At 50.7% G+C, this 15,976-nt stretch overlaps 1 protein-coding gene across 1 annotated transcript in view; it reads right to left on the reverse strand.

Annotated features, from left to right (window-relative positions):
• Positions 1–15,976, reverse strand: part of Kif26b (kinesin family member 26B) — a 422,280-nt gene that overhangs the window by 7,040 nt on the left and 399,264 nt on the right. The window contains 4 exon segments of the mRNA XM_028865492.2: positions 8,387–10,831; positions 10,834–11,784; positions 11,787–11,799; positions 12,720–12,882. Coding sequence (XP_028721325.1) covers positions 8,387–10,831; positions 10,834–11,784; positions 11,787–11,799; positions 12,720–12,882 — 3,572 coding nt within the window.

Genomic DNA, 15,976 nt, shown 5'->3' on the forward strand with positions numbered 1-15,976 from the left:
ACTCCCAGCGTCGAAGAGTATGCAGGCAAGGACAGGAGCCAGGCAGGACAAACCCCGGCAGGCCCCTGGTGTTCCGATGAAGTTAGCAGTATCTCCGCTAGGGGAACCATGTCCTCGTGTTTGGGACTGTACCTGGAAGACCACTGTAAATGATGAATGTCCTAACCAATCCAAGAAGCCTTCTACTCTGTGAGGAAGACCACAGGCTGTGCCCCCCTATCCTGTCATCCTCCTCTATGGGGCAGGGAGGGGCTGGGGATGGAACCTCTGGCCTCACACACAGCAGGAGAGTGCTCTGCCATCACCGATGGAGTTTTCCCCTACAGACAAGCCTAATCCTGCCTGATGTAGACAGAGCATCTCATTTGATGCCCGCATGAGATGAGACAGGTACCAGGATGGCAGGCGGTCTTCCTGATGCCTTAGTATTTTCTTCCTGTGGGAAGAAGGCTCATGGGTGGGTACGGGTGCTCCAGCACAAGTGGACAGGTGTGTGGTGGCCAGAGGTCATTCTTCAGCCATTGTCCACCTTGGTTTTTGAGACAGGGTGTCTCACTGGCATGGAACTTGCTGAGTAGACTAGGCTGGCCAAGCCAACGAGCCCCAGAGATCCACTTATCTTGGGAATTGGAGCACTGAGATTACAAACATCTGACCTTTATTTTCTCTCCCCTCCCTTCCTCCCTCCCTTCCTTCTTTCCTTTATTCCTTTTCTTCTTAATGTAGGTTCTGGGGATTGAACACAAGGTCCTCATACTTATGTGGCAAGCACTTAATTACATAAGCTACCTCCCTAGACCCAGAATTCCTTACTTCATACATATGTATGAAGGCCGTGTATTAACAGCCATTAATTGGTTGCTGGCTTGTGGCACTTTCAGGGGGTGACAGAACCACTTTGAGAAGGTTGGTCCTGGCGGCAGGAAGTTAGGTCACTGGGGGAAGTACCCTTGGCATGTCTCAAAATACAAACTCTAAATGGCCAATAAATATAAGAAAATGCTTAGTCTCATCAGCCACCAGGGAAACACATACAGAATGATGTGGGGTATGATTTTTTACCCTAGTCAGAATGACTCCGGAGGGTGGTGGTGAGGAAGCTCAGGGGGTAAAGGTACTGTCTGCGTAAGCTTGAAACGTGAGTTCAATTCCCAGAGAGAACTGACTCCACAACGTTATCCTCTGCCCTCCACATGTGAACTGTGACATATACATGTACACATGCATGCACAAATGCACACCAGGAATAGTAAGTGATTTAAATTTCATTAGGTTAAATTTACTAGGTTGTTATTAGGAAAAAGGAAATGAGGTGAGGATGTAAATTAAAAGGGACTCTCATACACTGTTTGTGGGAATGTAAATTAAGACAGCCACTGTGGGGAACAGCAAGGAATAGATTAGAACAGAACAGCAAGGAATAGCCTGGAAAGCTAACAGCAGGTCTACTATATGACCTAGCCATCCCACTTCTAGGTCGGTATTCACAGAGAGTGAAATATGCCCATGAAAGACATACCTGTGCTCATATTTTTGGAACACTATTTGTAACAGCTAAGACATGGAGCATGAGGTCTTCTACAAGAGCATCACATGCTCTTAACTGCTGAGCCATCTCTGAGCCCCAGGACTTCCATGAATTGTTCACCAGACCTAACAACTAAACGCTGCTGTGCCTTGCTGTCAGCAGCCTGCATCTCGAGGGTCTCTGGACCATCAGCAACCATCTCACTGTGTCATCAGCCATGCTGAGGTCCAGGTGAGGAGTCTGACACTGGAAAATGACCTTGCTGCATCAGAAGATGCCACAGCGTGTGTTAGGATAGGGATTGTGGGCATTCTGATGGTTGAATCCTCAACCCCTCCCTGGAGAGTACACCTCTGTTCCTTTCCAAACTCCTGTCCAAACAACTCATGAGCATGCATGGCTCCCCTTGCACATTTTCTGTCTGTGTCTTTCTCCTGGTTGGCTTTTTTGTCAACTTGATATGACCAAGAGTCACCTGAGGTAAGGAAGTCTCAACTGAGAGACTTCCAAGATCAGACTGGACTGTAGCCATGTCTCTTGCGGGGGGGGGGCATTGATTGATGTGGGAAGGCTCAGCCCACTGTGGGAGGTACCATTCCCTGGGCAGGTGGTCTTGGGCTGTATAAGAAAGTTGGCCTGGCATGAGCCAGTAAGCAGCTTTCCTCCATGGCTCCTGACTCCAGGTTCCTGCTTGGAATTCCTGCCTGACTTTCTTCAAAGATGTACTGTGACATAGAAGTAAGCTGAGGCTGAAATAAACCCTTTCCTCCTCAACTTGCTTTTGGTCATGGTGTTTATCACAGCAACAGAATGCAAACAAGGACAGTCCTGGGTTGGGGTTCAGACCCTAGAACTGCAGTGTACTGATGCAGGAAAGAGCCATGTCCATGCAGGAATGGTAACACAGGTCAGTGTTACAGTCCTGCTCATCATTGAGAGCCAAGACCTCCTGGATGATTGAGGATCGTGACTGTACAGTGGAGCTGTAGTTTTCTCTCCAGGTCCTGCCAAGCCCCGACAGTCCGACAGCCCACTTATAAAGTAAACGCACAGACGCTTATATTATTTACAAACTGTATGGCCATGGCAGGCTTCTTGCTAACTGTTCTTATATCTTAAATTAACCCATTTCTATAAATCTATACCTTGCCAGTGGCTCATGGCTTACCGGCATCTTCACATATTGCTTGTCATGGTGGCAGCTGGCAGTGTCTCCCTCCCTTCCTGTTTCCTCAATTCTCCTCTCTGTTAGTCCTGCCTATACTTCTGTCTGGCTATTGGCCAATCAGTATTTTATTTATATAGAGCGATATCCACAGCAGTACAGTCTGTTACAAGGTTTTGATCAAAGACCAAAGATGTCAATCCTATAGATCAGTGGTTCTCAACCTGTGGGTCACAATCCCTTGGGGGTTCAAATGACACTTTCACAGGGTCACTTAAGACCATCTGAAAACACAGATATTTACATTATGATTCATAACAGTAGCAAAATTACAGTTATGAAGTAGCAATGAAATAATATATGGTTTTATATGTATTTTTGGTTGGGGGTCACCACAACGTGAGGAGCTGTATTAAAGGGTTGCAGTATTAGGAAGGTTGAGAACCACTGCTCTAGACAGAGAGGCAGAGGCTTTCCAGGGCCTACTCAGTTCCCTCCTGGCACAGGCTGGCCCAATTCACATACTCTGTGACTCCCACGCTGAACTCAAGGCCCTGACATCACCTGCTCCGTCACCTCCAGGGCCCTACTCTCAGGGGCTTCCAGTGTCTTAGGAAGCTCACTTTTCTTCCTTTTCTGATCATTCAAAAACTTTCCCTCAACCTAGCCTTTCTTCTGTGAAGATTCCTCACCCTGGCCCTTCTCTTCTGTGAAGAGGTTCCCTCACCCTGGCCCTTCTCTTCTGTGAAGAGGTTCCCTCATCCTGGCCCTTCTCTTCTGTGAAGATTCCCTCACCTGACCCTTCTCTTCTGTGAAGAGGTTCCCTCACTCTGGCCCTTCTCTTCTGTATCTGGGTTGAGTCTTTTAGAAGCACTCTGGCAAACTTCAGCTCCCATCCTCCGTTCCCATCATGCCTCTAGTCACTGTGTTTCTTGATCTCATTAAAATAAAATCAAGCCACACACTGGGGAACTAGGTGAGTAGCAGAGCCAACCTGGGGTGCTCCTAGTTCAGCGAGGGTCCTTAGTCATGTGTAGTGCTGAGAAATGGACCCAATATTCCCAGGGCTCAATTCATGATAGGCAGCAAATGCTAACCCACAGGACTGGCCTATCAAATGCCAATCTTCACACATAACAAAAAAAAAAAACAACCAAACAAACAACCAAACAACTAACCAAACAAACAACAACAAAAAAATCTCACAGACTAGACGAGGCTCAATGTTTAAAACACTTATCACCAATAGAAGAATATATATTAAAGACCTAGATAAGAAACATGAGCCACATTTTAGAACTATGCTGCCAACCACAACTAACAACCAATCAAGAAATCAATCAGTGGCACCCAGTGGCATCCTGCACCTTCTCAGTGTTGAATACCAAACAGGTCTTACAGAGAAGCTCATGGCTAGGTTGGCCTAGGCTGGGGTGTAAGCTTAGAACCAATATGCTTCTCTTGGATGACTTCTCTTCAGGCAGCCTCTCCCTCTACCCCAAGTTTTCTGGATGCTGGTGGCAACAGGCCAGGCCTCCTGCATTGGGACGAACTTCCTTCTGACAAGGTTCCTGTCAACTGTCAGAAGGACAAGCTAACAGAGGTGAGCAAGAAAGAGAAGGCAGAAGGGTAACCCGCGGTGGATGTTGGAATGCAAGGCGTCAGGTGATGAGATAAAGGGGACCCAAGAGAGTGAAGTGTGATCCAGAGGGATGTGGTGGGGTTAGAATCAGGGCTTGGCCTGGTGTAGTAACGAATAAATCCTGTTAGCAATTTAAATGCCTAACTGGCTGGCTGACACTGCTCCCCACTGGGCCAGGTTATCTTCACTTTAACTCAGAGCTTGAGGCTACACAGTTTTGTGCTGCCGACCACAGAGGGCTGGCTAGGAACTGTGAAGAATCAATGAAAATCCACTCACACAAGTTCCTCTTGAGAGTTTATAACGACTCTCTATTGCTGAGGACGCTACATCATGTGCTTTTAGTATAGTTCCACAGAGCTGCATAGAATGTATCTGTGTGCTCTTATTACATTTCCCACATGTCAAGGGGCCTGGGTTTACCTTTTCTAGGCTCTCACTGTGCTCATTAAGAATGCTCCCCTTGAATGGACCCCACTATGAAGCAGCAAGCGGGTGATGCACTTGCTGCTCCAAACCTGGGCTCTCATGATCGATTTTCTCAGCTGCCAAAGCCCTCCACTCTGTCTGTGTAAGAATCAGAATCCTTCAAGACAGGCCTTGCCCCACAGCCGCCTTCCGGTGCTTTGATTTGCAGGATCTCGCCAATGGCTAAGAGCTTCCCAGGCTGCTCTGCAGCATGGGCCCAGCACACGGCAGTATGTCTCCGTTTGCTGTCCTCTTCTATGGTATTTCTCCTCTCCCTGAATATGTCACACTTCTCACAGTTGTCTTAGACTCCATGAGGCTGCCCATCCTCCCCTATCACCAGTTCTGTCTGGGACAATAGACGATGCCTGATAAGTGGCCAACAACTGCCATAGTTAAGATCATAGGTGTCCCAGAGGCCAATGTCTGGAGTGACACTATTAGGAAGGGGCAGAACATTTGAGAGGTGGGATGTCGTAGGAGGTCTTGGTGGCTGGGGACATGACTTTGAATGGAATTATGGGAACCCAGCTTTTCTCTCTTTTCACTCCCAAGCACCATTGCTCCACCGTCTACTCCCTGCTGGCCCCAAACCAAGAAGGTCAGCTGATCATGACTAAAGCCAGGAGATAAAACAAGCCTCTCTCCTTTTTACGATGATCATCTTAGGCATCAGTTTATAGTTTAAAAAAAAAAAAAACCTGTCTAACACAATAACTAAAAATGAAGGTCATTAACCTAGGGTTTTCCCCTGGAAAGATGTCATACTATTATTTTTTTAGTTTTAGAATAATATTGTGGCCAGCAGAAGGACCACAGCCAATATTTATCAAACCCACTATTTTCCTTGTACATAAGAAAACTGAGGCCCAGTAAGGCTAATTAAAAGTTGCATAGTCTATGGCCCCAAGTTTAATTTTTTCAACATACCATGCTGTAAGCAAGCCCAATCTCATGTGCTGTTCAACAGCGTGGATCTCTAGGAAGGGGCCTGAACAGTGGTGACAGATAGTAGTGTTTGATGAATTCTACTGCTACATATACATCACACAGGAATCAGAGAGCTCATGGTTATTTCCCAGCACCACAATTATAATTCTTTTTCAGTAAGAAAGCAACTAAATCATTGCAATTCTCCAAATGCAAAAGCAATCACAGATAAAATATAACTGCCTCCTTTGGAATTCTAAAGCCCAGACACGTCCGGTGACTGAGGACTGGCCATCTAGTCAGGAATCTCCCGTGAGGAGTCTTCTGGCTTCTCTTAAAGAAGTTGTTTGTGATTTATGTTGATCATGTCTGACGGCCAGCATTTCTCTTGATAATAATCATAAATAAACCAGACAAGGTCACCTAACCTGAAACGAGCACATCTTCCCTGCGGTATCCATCACCGAGCCCCCCATCTACGGTGGCTGAGCACAGAGGTCTAATGCTTGGGACACTCCATATTAAATCCCATCGCCAGCACCTTCCCTGGCATCTTTATGGCACACCATTTTCCTTCAATAGCCTTCCAAGAGGAGTCCCTCAGAGGGCAGCAGTTACGACGGGAGTTGGCCCTGAGCAAGGACACATGCGGAGCTCACTGCCTCTCTCCGAGCTGTCCTGTACACCTTGCTTCCTTTCCTAGTTCGTGCATTTGCTGCCCTGCTTCACTCCAGTATCAGCCAAAGCGTAAATATAAATGAACAAATGTATCAAGAAGCCTTGACTAGAAAGTTGAAGACAGTAGAAGAATAAAGTAGCGGGGTAGCAACACGCTAAGTTAGGAAACAGAAACACACTCCACCAGGAAAACACAGGGGAGCCTTGAAGCAAGCCTTACACTGTTCTCCAGGCTCTGAAGACCAACACTGAGTGAGCAGTAATAACAGTGCCTGTCAATCAAGTACTAGGAAGGCTAGCATATCTACTTTCCACGAAGGCTGGTGCACATGAATATTTTGTTATTTTCGGTAACTAATACCAGTGCATTTCGGGGTCCCGGGCCCCGAGGACAGGCCACAGCTGCTACCTTGTTGCACCAAGCACTTGTCACTTGTCACCTCGCCTTACATGGGGGTCTTCTGTAAAGCCTGAGACAGGGATGAAATCAGAGTTCAGTCTGAGCACTGCAGACTTGGAAACACACAGCTAGGGGTGCGGATACCACAGGAGTGGCAGCCATGGCAGTGCCTGAGCCTGCCCAGAATGGGGAGCCCCCACTGACGCCTCATGCTGTGATCTACAATGGGCTGGACAGACGGACGGGGCTCTCTATATCATGGCCTATGGTGATGGGAAACCACAAGCCCACACTGTCCGTTGAGATTGAATTCGTTGATCCCAGGAAGACAAATGGTTTATGATGGGCATTGATCTCAGCCCTTGTGTGGACTGGTCCCTTGCAGAGCTCGGGGTTAGGGCTGGCCGGAAACAGGCAAACCAATCCCATGGCAGGGAGTGAAAGCCCATGGACGATTTCTGTCACTCCATCTCTCAATCCTGACTGGGCTGGTGGCACGGCCATGCAGGGCAAAGGATCTAGAAAGCTCTTGACTGCAGAGCCTGGCAGGGCATACAGGACAGCGAACAGGCAGGACAGACATCAGGACATTATCCCCTGCTGTCTTCATTTAACAGAGATTCAGAAGTGTACACAGCAAATGATTTTGTTTCGTTAAGAGAAAAAAAATCAGAAGTTCCTGCACCAAGGAACTGATAGGGACAGTTTCTTTAGCAAATAGCGAAGGATGGATATTTCCGATAGTTTCTCATGATAACTAAATTATTCTTGGTACCTTTGCCTTGGTCTCTGCCCATCCCTCCTGGCTGTCCTTTGAACTCATGTGCTCCATGGTACCTGGGCCACCAGCTCTGACCCTCTTTTCGCCCAGCATAACTTACTGTCACGTGTCCACCCCTATCTCCGAGGAACACATCAGTAGCTCAGATGTGAGGTACCTTCTGACGGCATATTTCTGGAGATGGCAAAGAGTCTCCCCTACAAGCTGGCGGACAACACATAGCATGGGCATATATTGCCTAACACTTAGGGAGAGGCATTGCAGGAGACCTGTGACCGTTTTGTGTCTATGACGGTCACCAGTGTCTTTGGGGTGGGAATGGAGAAAAGCCCTCTCCCATCCTACTTCCAATGAGATGAAGTGCCCCATGTCCACGAGGGAGATTTCCAGAGTCTCGGAGGCCACCAGCCCCACACACAGGCTTCTGCAGCCACTAGTCAGAAGGGCAGGGGGTCTGACTGATCCCTCAGAAGGCTCTGGACAGCAGTATTCTCAGCCTTTGACTAGAAACACACACATGTGAAGGCAGAGGTGAGGGCAGGCAGAGCAAGCAAGAAGGAACTCGCTCCTGACACGCCCACAGCTAGCATCCCCCGGCACCACCCGGGCCTTCAGGAGAGTCTCTGGGGATTATGTCCTCAGCCAAGGCCTCAGGCGGCAGGACACCGAGGAAAGGGAGCACAGGACTGCAGTTCCAGTGCCTGGACCGCCCCCCCCCCATGGCGGCATAACAAGGGAGGTGAGGTCCCAGAAGCCGGATGCCTCTGTCCTCCCAGCCCATGCCCGGTACCTACCTGAGTTGGAGCGCTTCTTTGGGGTCTTGAGACTCCTGCACCTCCCTCCGACGGAGCTACTGTTCTCGCTCATGGAGTCCTGGGCCGAGGAGGCGCTGCCGGTGGCCTCGCTGTCCCTGATCATGCTCTCATAGCCGCTGCTGCCGCCGCTGTGATAGAACAGGGCCGTCTTCCCCATGGCAGGTGGCAGCTCCCCGCTCAGGACACTGCTGTTGTCACTGCCGTGCCCGCTGCTGCAGCGGTGAGGCTTCCGGGGAGGGGTGATCTTGCTGTAGGGTGAGGGCAGCAGGTGGGCGGCTGCAGGCTTGTCCTCTGTGGGAGCTCCACTGCGCTCCTCTGCCTCTGCCCGCAGCTGTGCGCCCCTCGGGCCCGCACTGCCCTGCAGCAGCTCCGAAATGCGCCCGTTGACGGCTCGCAGGGGCAGTTTGGAAGCCAGGCCAGAGCCCCGGCTTCTGCTGAGCGACTGGGTGGACCAGGACATGTGCTTCCCGCTGGGTGGCAGGTTGGAGCTCTGACCCACAGACTGGGGCAGGGACTTGGTGGAGAAGCTGAGGGTTTTGGTGGTCGGGGTGGACAGGCTGCGGGATTTGGGACTGGCCAGCAGGAGCTTGCTTACCGCGGAGATCTTGGACTGGCTGGCCTTGGGAGAGGTCCCTGCAGACTGGGTGATGCCACAGCTGGGGGGCGAGGCCCCTGTGCTGCGACCCAGGCTCCTGCCGGTGCGAGGCATGGTGCTATCTTTGCCCGCATGCATGCGGGAGCTCACGGACGACAGGCTTTCCGCCCTTTCCAGGGACAAGCATTCATAGTGGCTGACTGTTGTCCTGCCAAGAGAGTTGGTTCTGCTGGCCAGCTGCTCCAGCTTGGCACTGAAGAGCTTACTGCTGCTACTGGCATCCTTAGTTTTGCTGTTGGACTCATCAGGGAAGCAAGCCAAGAAGGTAGCTGGCTGGTTCAGGGGGCTGCTGGTGCTGCTGCTGCTGCCGCTGTGTTGAGGACTGGCCCTGTTCTTCTGGTCCAAGCTAGACTTGCGGACAGGAGGCAGAGGTGGTGTCCCTTTGGGCCGCGCCAGGACGCAATGCTTGGGTGAAGCTACCTTCCTCTCCAGGGTTGTCTTCGAGGATGGAATGCCCAGCGCCCCGCTGAAGCCATTGCTGTCCGCCAGGCAATGGTAGAAGCTGTCCAGCACCTCATGCCTGTCGGCCTTCTGAAATGCCCTTGGGAGGCTGCTTGACTTTAGATTTTTGTTGGAATGTATGGGACTTTGGGTCACCAAGCCGGGCAGGGCCATCTCACAGCCATCCACAACTCTCCTAATGTTGTCAGTCACCTGAACGGCAGATGCCTCTCCACTGCTGCAGCTCAGCCTGTCGCCTGAGCTGGGCCTGCCATGCTGCTCCTGTTCTGACTTACCTTCAGCCGTCAGGGAGCTTGTGACAGTCTCACACCTCACCCCTTCCTCGCTGGGGTAAGTGCTCTCCTTTTTCACCTCTTCTTCTCGTTTTAACCAGGGATCCTCAAATTTCATCTCTCTCCTTGCATTGGCTTCCTTGCTCTCCTGGGACTGGGCTGTTTTGGGGGCTGCCTTTGGGGTGGCAGCGGGGGACTCAGGCTCTTGCACGTTTCGGGGGCTCATGGCAATGCAGGGGTACACCGTGATGTTGGTCTTCATGGGGATGTAACCTTCGCAGCTGCTCAGGTTGGCCGTGTTGGAGATGGTGACCATGGCCTTGCCCAGGGTGGAGATTTTGCAGCCTTGGATGGGAGTGGCTTTGTTGACAGATTCTTCCCCCATCTCAGACAAGATGAGCAGATTGTCGGGGCCCACCTCCGGCTTCTCTCTGCACACCACAGCAGTGTTCTGGATGGTGTTGACAAACTCCGAGGCCGGGGGTTCTGCCATGGCTTCCCCGTGCCCGAAGCACGTCTGCGCTATGAAGCTGTGGCACGACTGCTCGCCGTCGCTGCCCGCGCTCATCTCGCTCAGCCAGGAACTGATGGAGGAGCGCCGGCTGCCGGCTTCCCGAGCCTTCTCATCCAGGCCCAGCTTGGGGAGGGGCAGGAACTGTGTGATGCTCACCTCAGAGACGGGGGCCATGCTGGAGTAACATTCCAGGTCTTCGCTGATGCTGCTGATGATGCTGACGGGCCGGGAGCCCGAGGCCAGGGCCTGCACGGAGCAGTCACTGTTGAAGCTGATGATGCTGGTGGGGCGTCCACTGTCAAGCACCCCGCTGATGGTCAGCTCCTCCACCAATGTAAACACCAGCTCATCCTCCCCATTCAGTTCCAGTGGCTGCTGCACAGTCACCATCGTGGTGCTCAGAACCTCCTTCTTTGAGTCGGCAGGAGGACCTTCCTGGTGCTCATCTTCAACCAGGGTTCCAGGAAACCCTTCACTCCCGGCAGACATGGATTTCTTCAAAACCTGGGGACTCATTCCAACGGGGGAGTACGCACATCGGGCTGAAGCAAGGACTCACTGGAGACCATGCCAGAGTCTTTGCTCAGGGAAGGTGGTGGAGCAGAGGAAGGCAGGACACCCTTCTGGGTGTAGACTTTGCACCTCTGGGAGGGAGAGCTGGGGGGTTTGTACTCTGAGGTCTTGGACAGGCTGGCAATGCCTAGCCGTGGGGAGCCCATGGGTCTGGGCTTGCCCTCCACAAAGCCACATGAGTTCAGACTCTCCCGGCTGCTCTGGAGACTGGGGCTCTGTGTGAGCTGGGAGGTACTGTGCTGGCTGCTGCTGCCCGGGATGCTCCGAGGTGAGGCCGGGCTGGGGCTACCGCTGCGCGTGGCAGTAGGCACAGGGGACCGATTCTGCTGCACCTTGGAGGCCGGAAGCTCGGTGTTCTCCCTGTCGGCGGGCAACTGGCCATTGTCTGGCCCATTATCTTCCTTGTCAGACTCAGAGAGCGGATCTGGCCCTGCCGCTTGACTCAAGGAAACACATCTACCTGCCTGCTCTGGCCCGAACTGGATGGGCAGCTCTTCGAAGGGAAACTTATTGGGCTCTTCGCTACCGTCGATGCAGTCTAGTCTCTCCTGCAGCTCAGCGAACGTGTTGCACTTCAGACAGTCCCTTTCCGACGTGTTGGCTGCAGCCTCCGCTGCCTCCGCAGGGCGGCTGTCGCCCCTGGTCTTCTGTAAGGCGGGTACGATGGGCACGAAGTCGGGGGGCCCCTCATTGTCAGTAAGCTCCTTGTCCGACAAGGCCGTGCCGTTGGGACCGATGTAGATGACAGTGTCACAGGACTGCTCGCTGCTGGAGGAGTAGTCAGGATCGCTGGACAGCGGGGCAAGAGGGAATTCGGGATCCACGGAAGCCCGGGCATGAAAGGGTCTCAGCTGGGTGGGCCTGCGCATTCGGCCCTCCTCACAGGAGCTTTCTCCCCCGAGGAGCTCGAGGTGTACTGCAATGTGGGCGAGAGAATCGTTAATGGGGAGTTCTTTTGAGATGGCCCTCCCTCCGAAGGAGCCCATGTCCTTCGGCAGGTGCAAGCTGCTGACTGGCTCTAGGCTCTTGAAGATCAGCCTGTGGAGGGCTAGGATTTACGGGTCTGGGCCGGGACACCCCCCAGTCCCATTCCATGAGTCTGTGTGCACAGATAACCCCCATTTGTAACTGGTGATTTAGTCTGCTTGGGAAAGGTGGTGACCTGTCCAGGCCCCACCTGACTTCCTCAAAGCTATTCCCCTGCCTCAGAACACTGACCATGAAGTCTTGCCTTTTAGATACATAAAAGGAGTATACAAAGGAGAGGGAAGGAGAAAGCCCCAAGCATCACTAGTTGGCCCATAATTTTTTTTTTTTTTCCCAAACATTCTCGCCATTTTACTGCTGTTCTGGCTTTGCTCCTGCCCAAGGAAGTGAACCTACCACCGACCTCTATCAGCTCAGCACCATGCAGCCTCCAGAAGATTAACGTGAGAACCCACAGCCTGACAGCTTTTGGACATGCAGGGGTCGCAGAGCCACATGAGTGAGGCGTTACCCATCCTCCCTGGAGCCAGCTTACTGGATGCGGTCCTCACCTATGCAGGACCACGGAGACGACTGATTCCTTCCCACCCCTCTAACATTTTTTGTGGCAAGGTCCTAAAGTCGTCCCTGTCAGGGGTCAGGATGGATGAGCCAGGGCAGCATCAACCATGAAAAGGAGACTCAAGTTTCTCCTGCGTTAGTCAGAAGGCTTTTCTGTTCTGAGACCGGTGCCTGCGGCAGCCGCGTCTGCCCAGTTCTTGGTGCTTGAAGAGGGTGATACTGATTGGCTTTTGGGATTCAGTTCGCACCCCCAATGTGTTCTCCCTCCCACGTAAGAGTGTCCCTTACCTTAGTCTTCTTCTTCTTCATCCTCAAGACTCTCGATGCGATCTGGATGGTGGACAGGGTCTCCGAGTAGCTACCAGCTGCAGCCGAGATGTGCGCGATCATGGTGGTGCGACAGTTCACGTTCCCCAGAGACTCCCTCAGAAGCATGGTGAGCTTGCTCTCCCTGCCAAACAAAGTGGATTAAGGCTGCATTAGTGGGCCATGCCTCATGCTGGCTGTCAGGGCAGGACTTCAGGTTCGTGCGTGGCTATTTGGTTGTGGGTGGTGGTTTTCTTCCTCTTTTTTTTTTTTTTTTTTTTTTAATGGCATACTAATTAGCATTGCCTTGCAGCATGGGGCTATTTGTAGTTGGCAGCTGAGCAAGTGCTTCTAACTCCAAGGATGGGATTCATGCAAACACCTCCCTTGGCACTTCCGTCCTGGCCACAATGGGCTGTTCTAGTGTGGCTGTTTGTGTGCCTATGACATCGCACATAATGAGGCCTGGGAATAGAAACAAGGAGAGGGGATCAGGAGAAAATGGCTTTGTGACCAGTGATCTGGCGTGCTATCTGCACACATAGTTCTTCTCAGCAAGCTTCTGCATACAGGCAATCCCCATCACAGAAAAAGCACGACCCATGAACTTGCACTAAAGCCCCGTGTGTTTACAACACATACAAAATCAATTTTTAGCATAGAGGCATGCTACTGTCCTTGTCTCCCATCTCTGCTATTTGTACCCAGCATCACTGAAGGAAAAGACATCAGTATTCCCGATAAGTAGAAAAATGCAGACACAGCCCAAATAGTCATTTAGCAACAGAAAGCAGAACTTTCTAGAAAGGCTTCCTCTGGGAACTTAGTTGCCATGTGAAACCACTATCTTGGTTAGTGATAACAAGGCCCAGGGCTTTTCAGATGCTTTCTAGGCTTAAGAATTGACCTGAAGGAATGGTTTGTGTTTTTCCATCTCTGGACTTATTCCAGCGAGATCCTGCCTTGCTTTTGAAAGGGTTCTGCTTCCCGAATCCTCTCCATGCAGGCACTCACTGGGTGAAATGCCATTTCATCCCTGGAGCACTCCATCTGGAAGGCTGGGGCACTCTCTGGGGTTCCTATGGCTGTGTTTCATGCTCAGATGGGAGGAGTCCTCCTCAAGTCCCTGTCCCTGCAGCATCCCCTGGAGAGGTCCGTCTAGCTCAGCAGACTGTGTGTGTCAAGCTGACCACTGTCATCAGAGAACGGGTTTTTTGTTTGTTTTTTTTTTTTTTCATATGGCTTATGTCTGGCTTCAGGAGGCAGAGATGGTGGTGTAATAGTTTCTTTTCATACCTAGGACCAATTAAGTTGCTTATTTGGGAATGATGAGCTGCTGTGTCCCAGCTCCGGAGCAATTTATAAATATAAGATGGCAAAATAATCAGGGATAGAAGTGGTGAAAAAAGGGGGAGTTTGGGGGCCTCTGATACATTGAACCCCCTTCAAAGTATACCATGCAGGGATGTCTCGGGGGGAGGTGGAGGCCCAGTCCTGAGAGACACTTAGCAAAGATGGTATACCTGAGTGAGCCACAGAAAGGGAAAGAGGGATTCCATCTAGACTAGGCTGTAACCATATGCAGTCAACTCTTAAAATTCATGGCAGTTACACACGATAAAGTACCATGAGCAGTGAATTATGGGACATGAGCCATGGCTGGCAGAGTCATGTTTGGATTCCCGTGAACTTCTTTGGGAAAGACAATTTGGTCAACTGTCCATAGGTTATCTTGTTTTAAGTAAAGTTTCTAATTGAAAGGTACCTTATTTAATATCTGGGATTTTTTAATAAATAATAATGTTTATACAATATTTTCTTATGATCAAATACTATCAAGAATGTCCAATAATCCCCTGGACCTGAGAGATGTGACAGTAGATGTCTCTGATCTTCAGTCTCACATGGCACCGCTCACTGTTCTCTTTAATTGTTCAGCAGCTGATGAGTCTACAATTCAGCCTCTTCATCTTTTCATAGCTTCATCATGAACAGTAGATATGACCTTCACCATTTCAGGAGTGGCTTCATTTACAGTCAGCAAATTCCTCCTTCTCTCTGGCTGTATCATACTGTCGATGCATTGACATTGAACTTGCAGCCAACAGCACATTAACTCAGACCCAGATGAAGCTTATCGAACATTCCTATTTTCTCCATGAGGCACAGTGCATCCTCTCTGTGCTTCATTCTATTAGAAAACACTTCAGTGCCATGCTGGGGAATCATTTGAAACAGTGAACTCATGGACAGGAAGCCTAAAACGATCCGAAGCACAGAAGGCAGCATTCACCCTGTCACATCTCAGTGGAGAACACGTGTGTCAGGAACTCAAAAATTTCCCTACCCTGTGCACTGTCCTTTAGTCAAGATGAAAACACCAGGAATATTGACTTGGAGACGACAAAGAAATTTTATCAAGTAGGCAGTGTGCAACTACAGGATTTACAAATGTCCCCCCACAGATGACTAAACTGAAGTTCTTTGTGGGAAGTCTTGCTCATCAATGCACGTGGCCAAAGGCACACACTTCCCGCTCTCCATATGACTCCGTGTAAGTCTTCAGGAAAAGATCCTAAGTCAAATAACACGATACAACATTCCATTAGTCTGCTGTCCTGTACTCCACACCGTCCACATGTGGGATACAGTTGTAGACAAATATTTGTGGCTTTTTAAAAAAGAGTCCATATGGCTGGAAGCAGCCATGACATGTGTGTTGCTTGGCAACTGACATCTTTGCAATCTTTTGGAAAGAAAGTCAGCAGAATTGCTAGCCAGACTAACACAGGTCTCTAATCGTGGGGGAGGGAAGCAGAAAGCTGGGAAGCCCTGGCTTGTTCAGCCTCATGGTGATGCTTTGACTCGGAACAAAGACAACTGAGAAGGTAGGTGGGAACGGAGTAGCTATCAAGGCTGCCAGCTACAGGCTGAACTGAGCATTCTGGAAGGCTCTGGGAAGGTTCTGAGGCGTTTTGAGGATGACAGTCACCACTAGATGAAGACTGAAGGGACAGGAAGAGAAGCATGCAGAAGCTCGCTGACGTGGCCCTAGTGTCGTGCTGGCTGGAGTGAGCAACAATGTGGGTCCCATGGCCCTGAGGATTGAGTGGGTAGCAGAGGGAAGGACAGGTAATGAGGCAGAGCTGAACACACCTGAGAAGAGACTATATCGCTTTCCCACATAGTCATCTTTTATGAACACAGATCCCTGGCTCCTGCCTGTCCTGGCCATGTAT

This window comes from Peromyscus leucopus, chromosome 15 (assembly GCF_004664715.2).
Source record: "Peromyscus leucopus breed LL Stock chromosome 15, UCI_PerLeu_2.1, whole genome shotgun sequence".
Lineage (NCBI taxonomy): Eukaryota > Metazoa > Chordata > Mammalia > Rodentia > Cricetidae > Peromyscus > Peromyscus leucopus.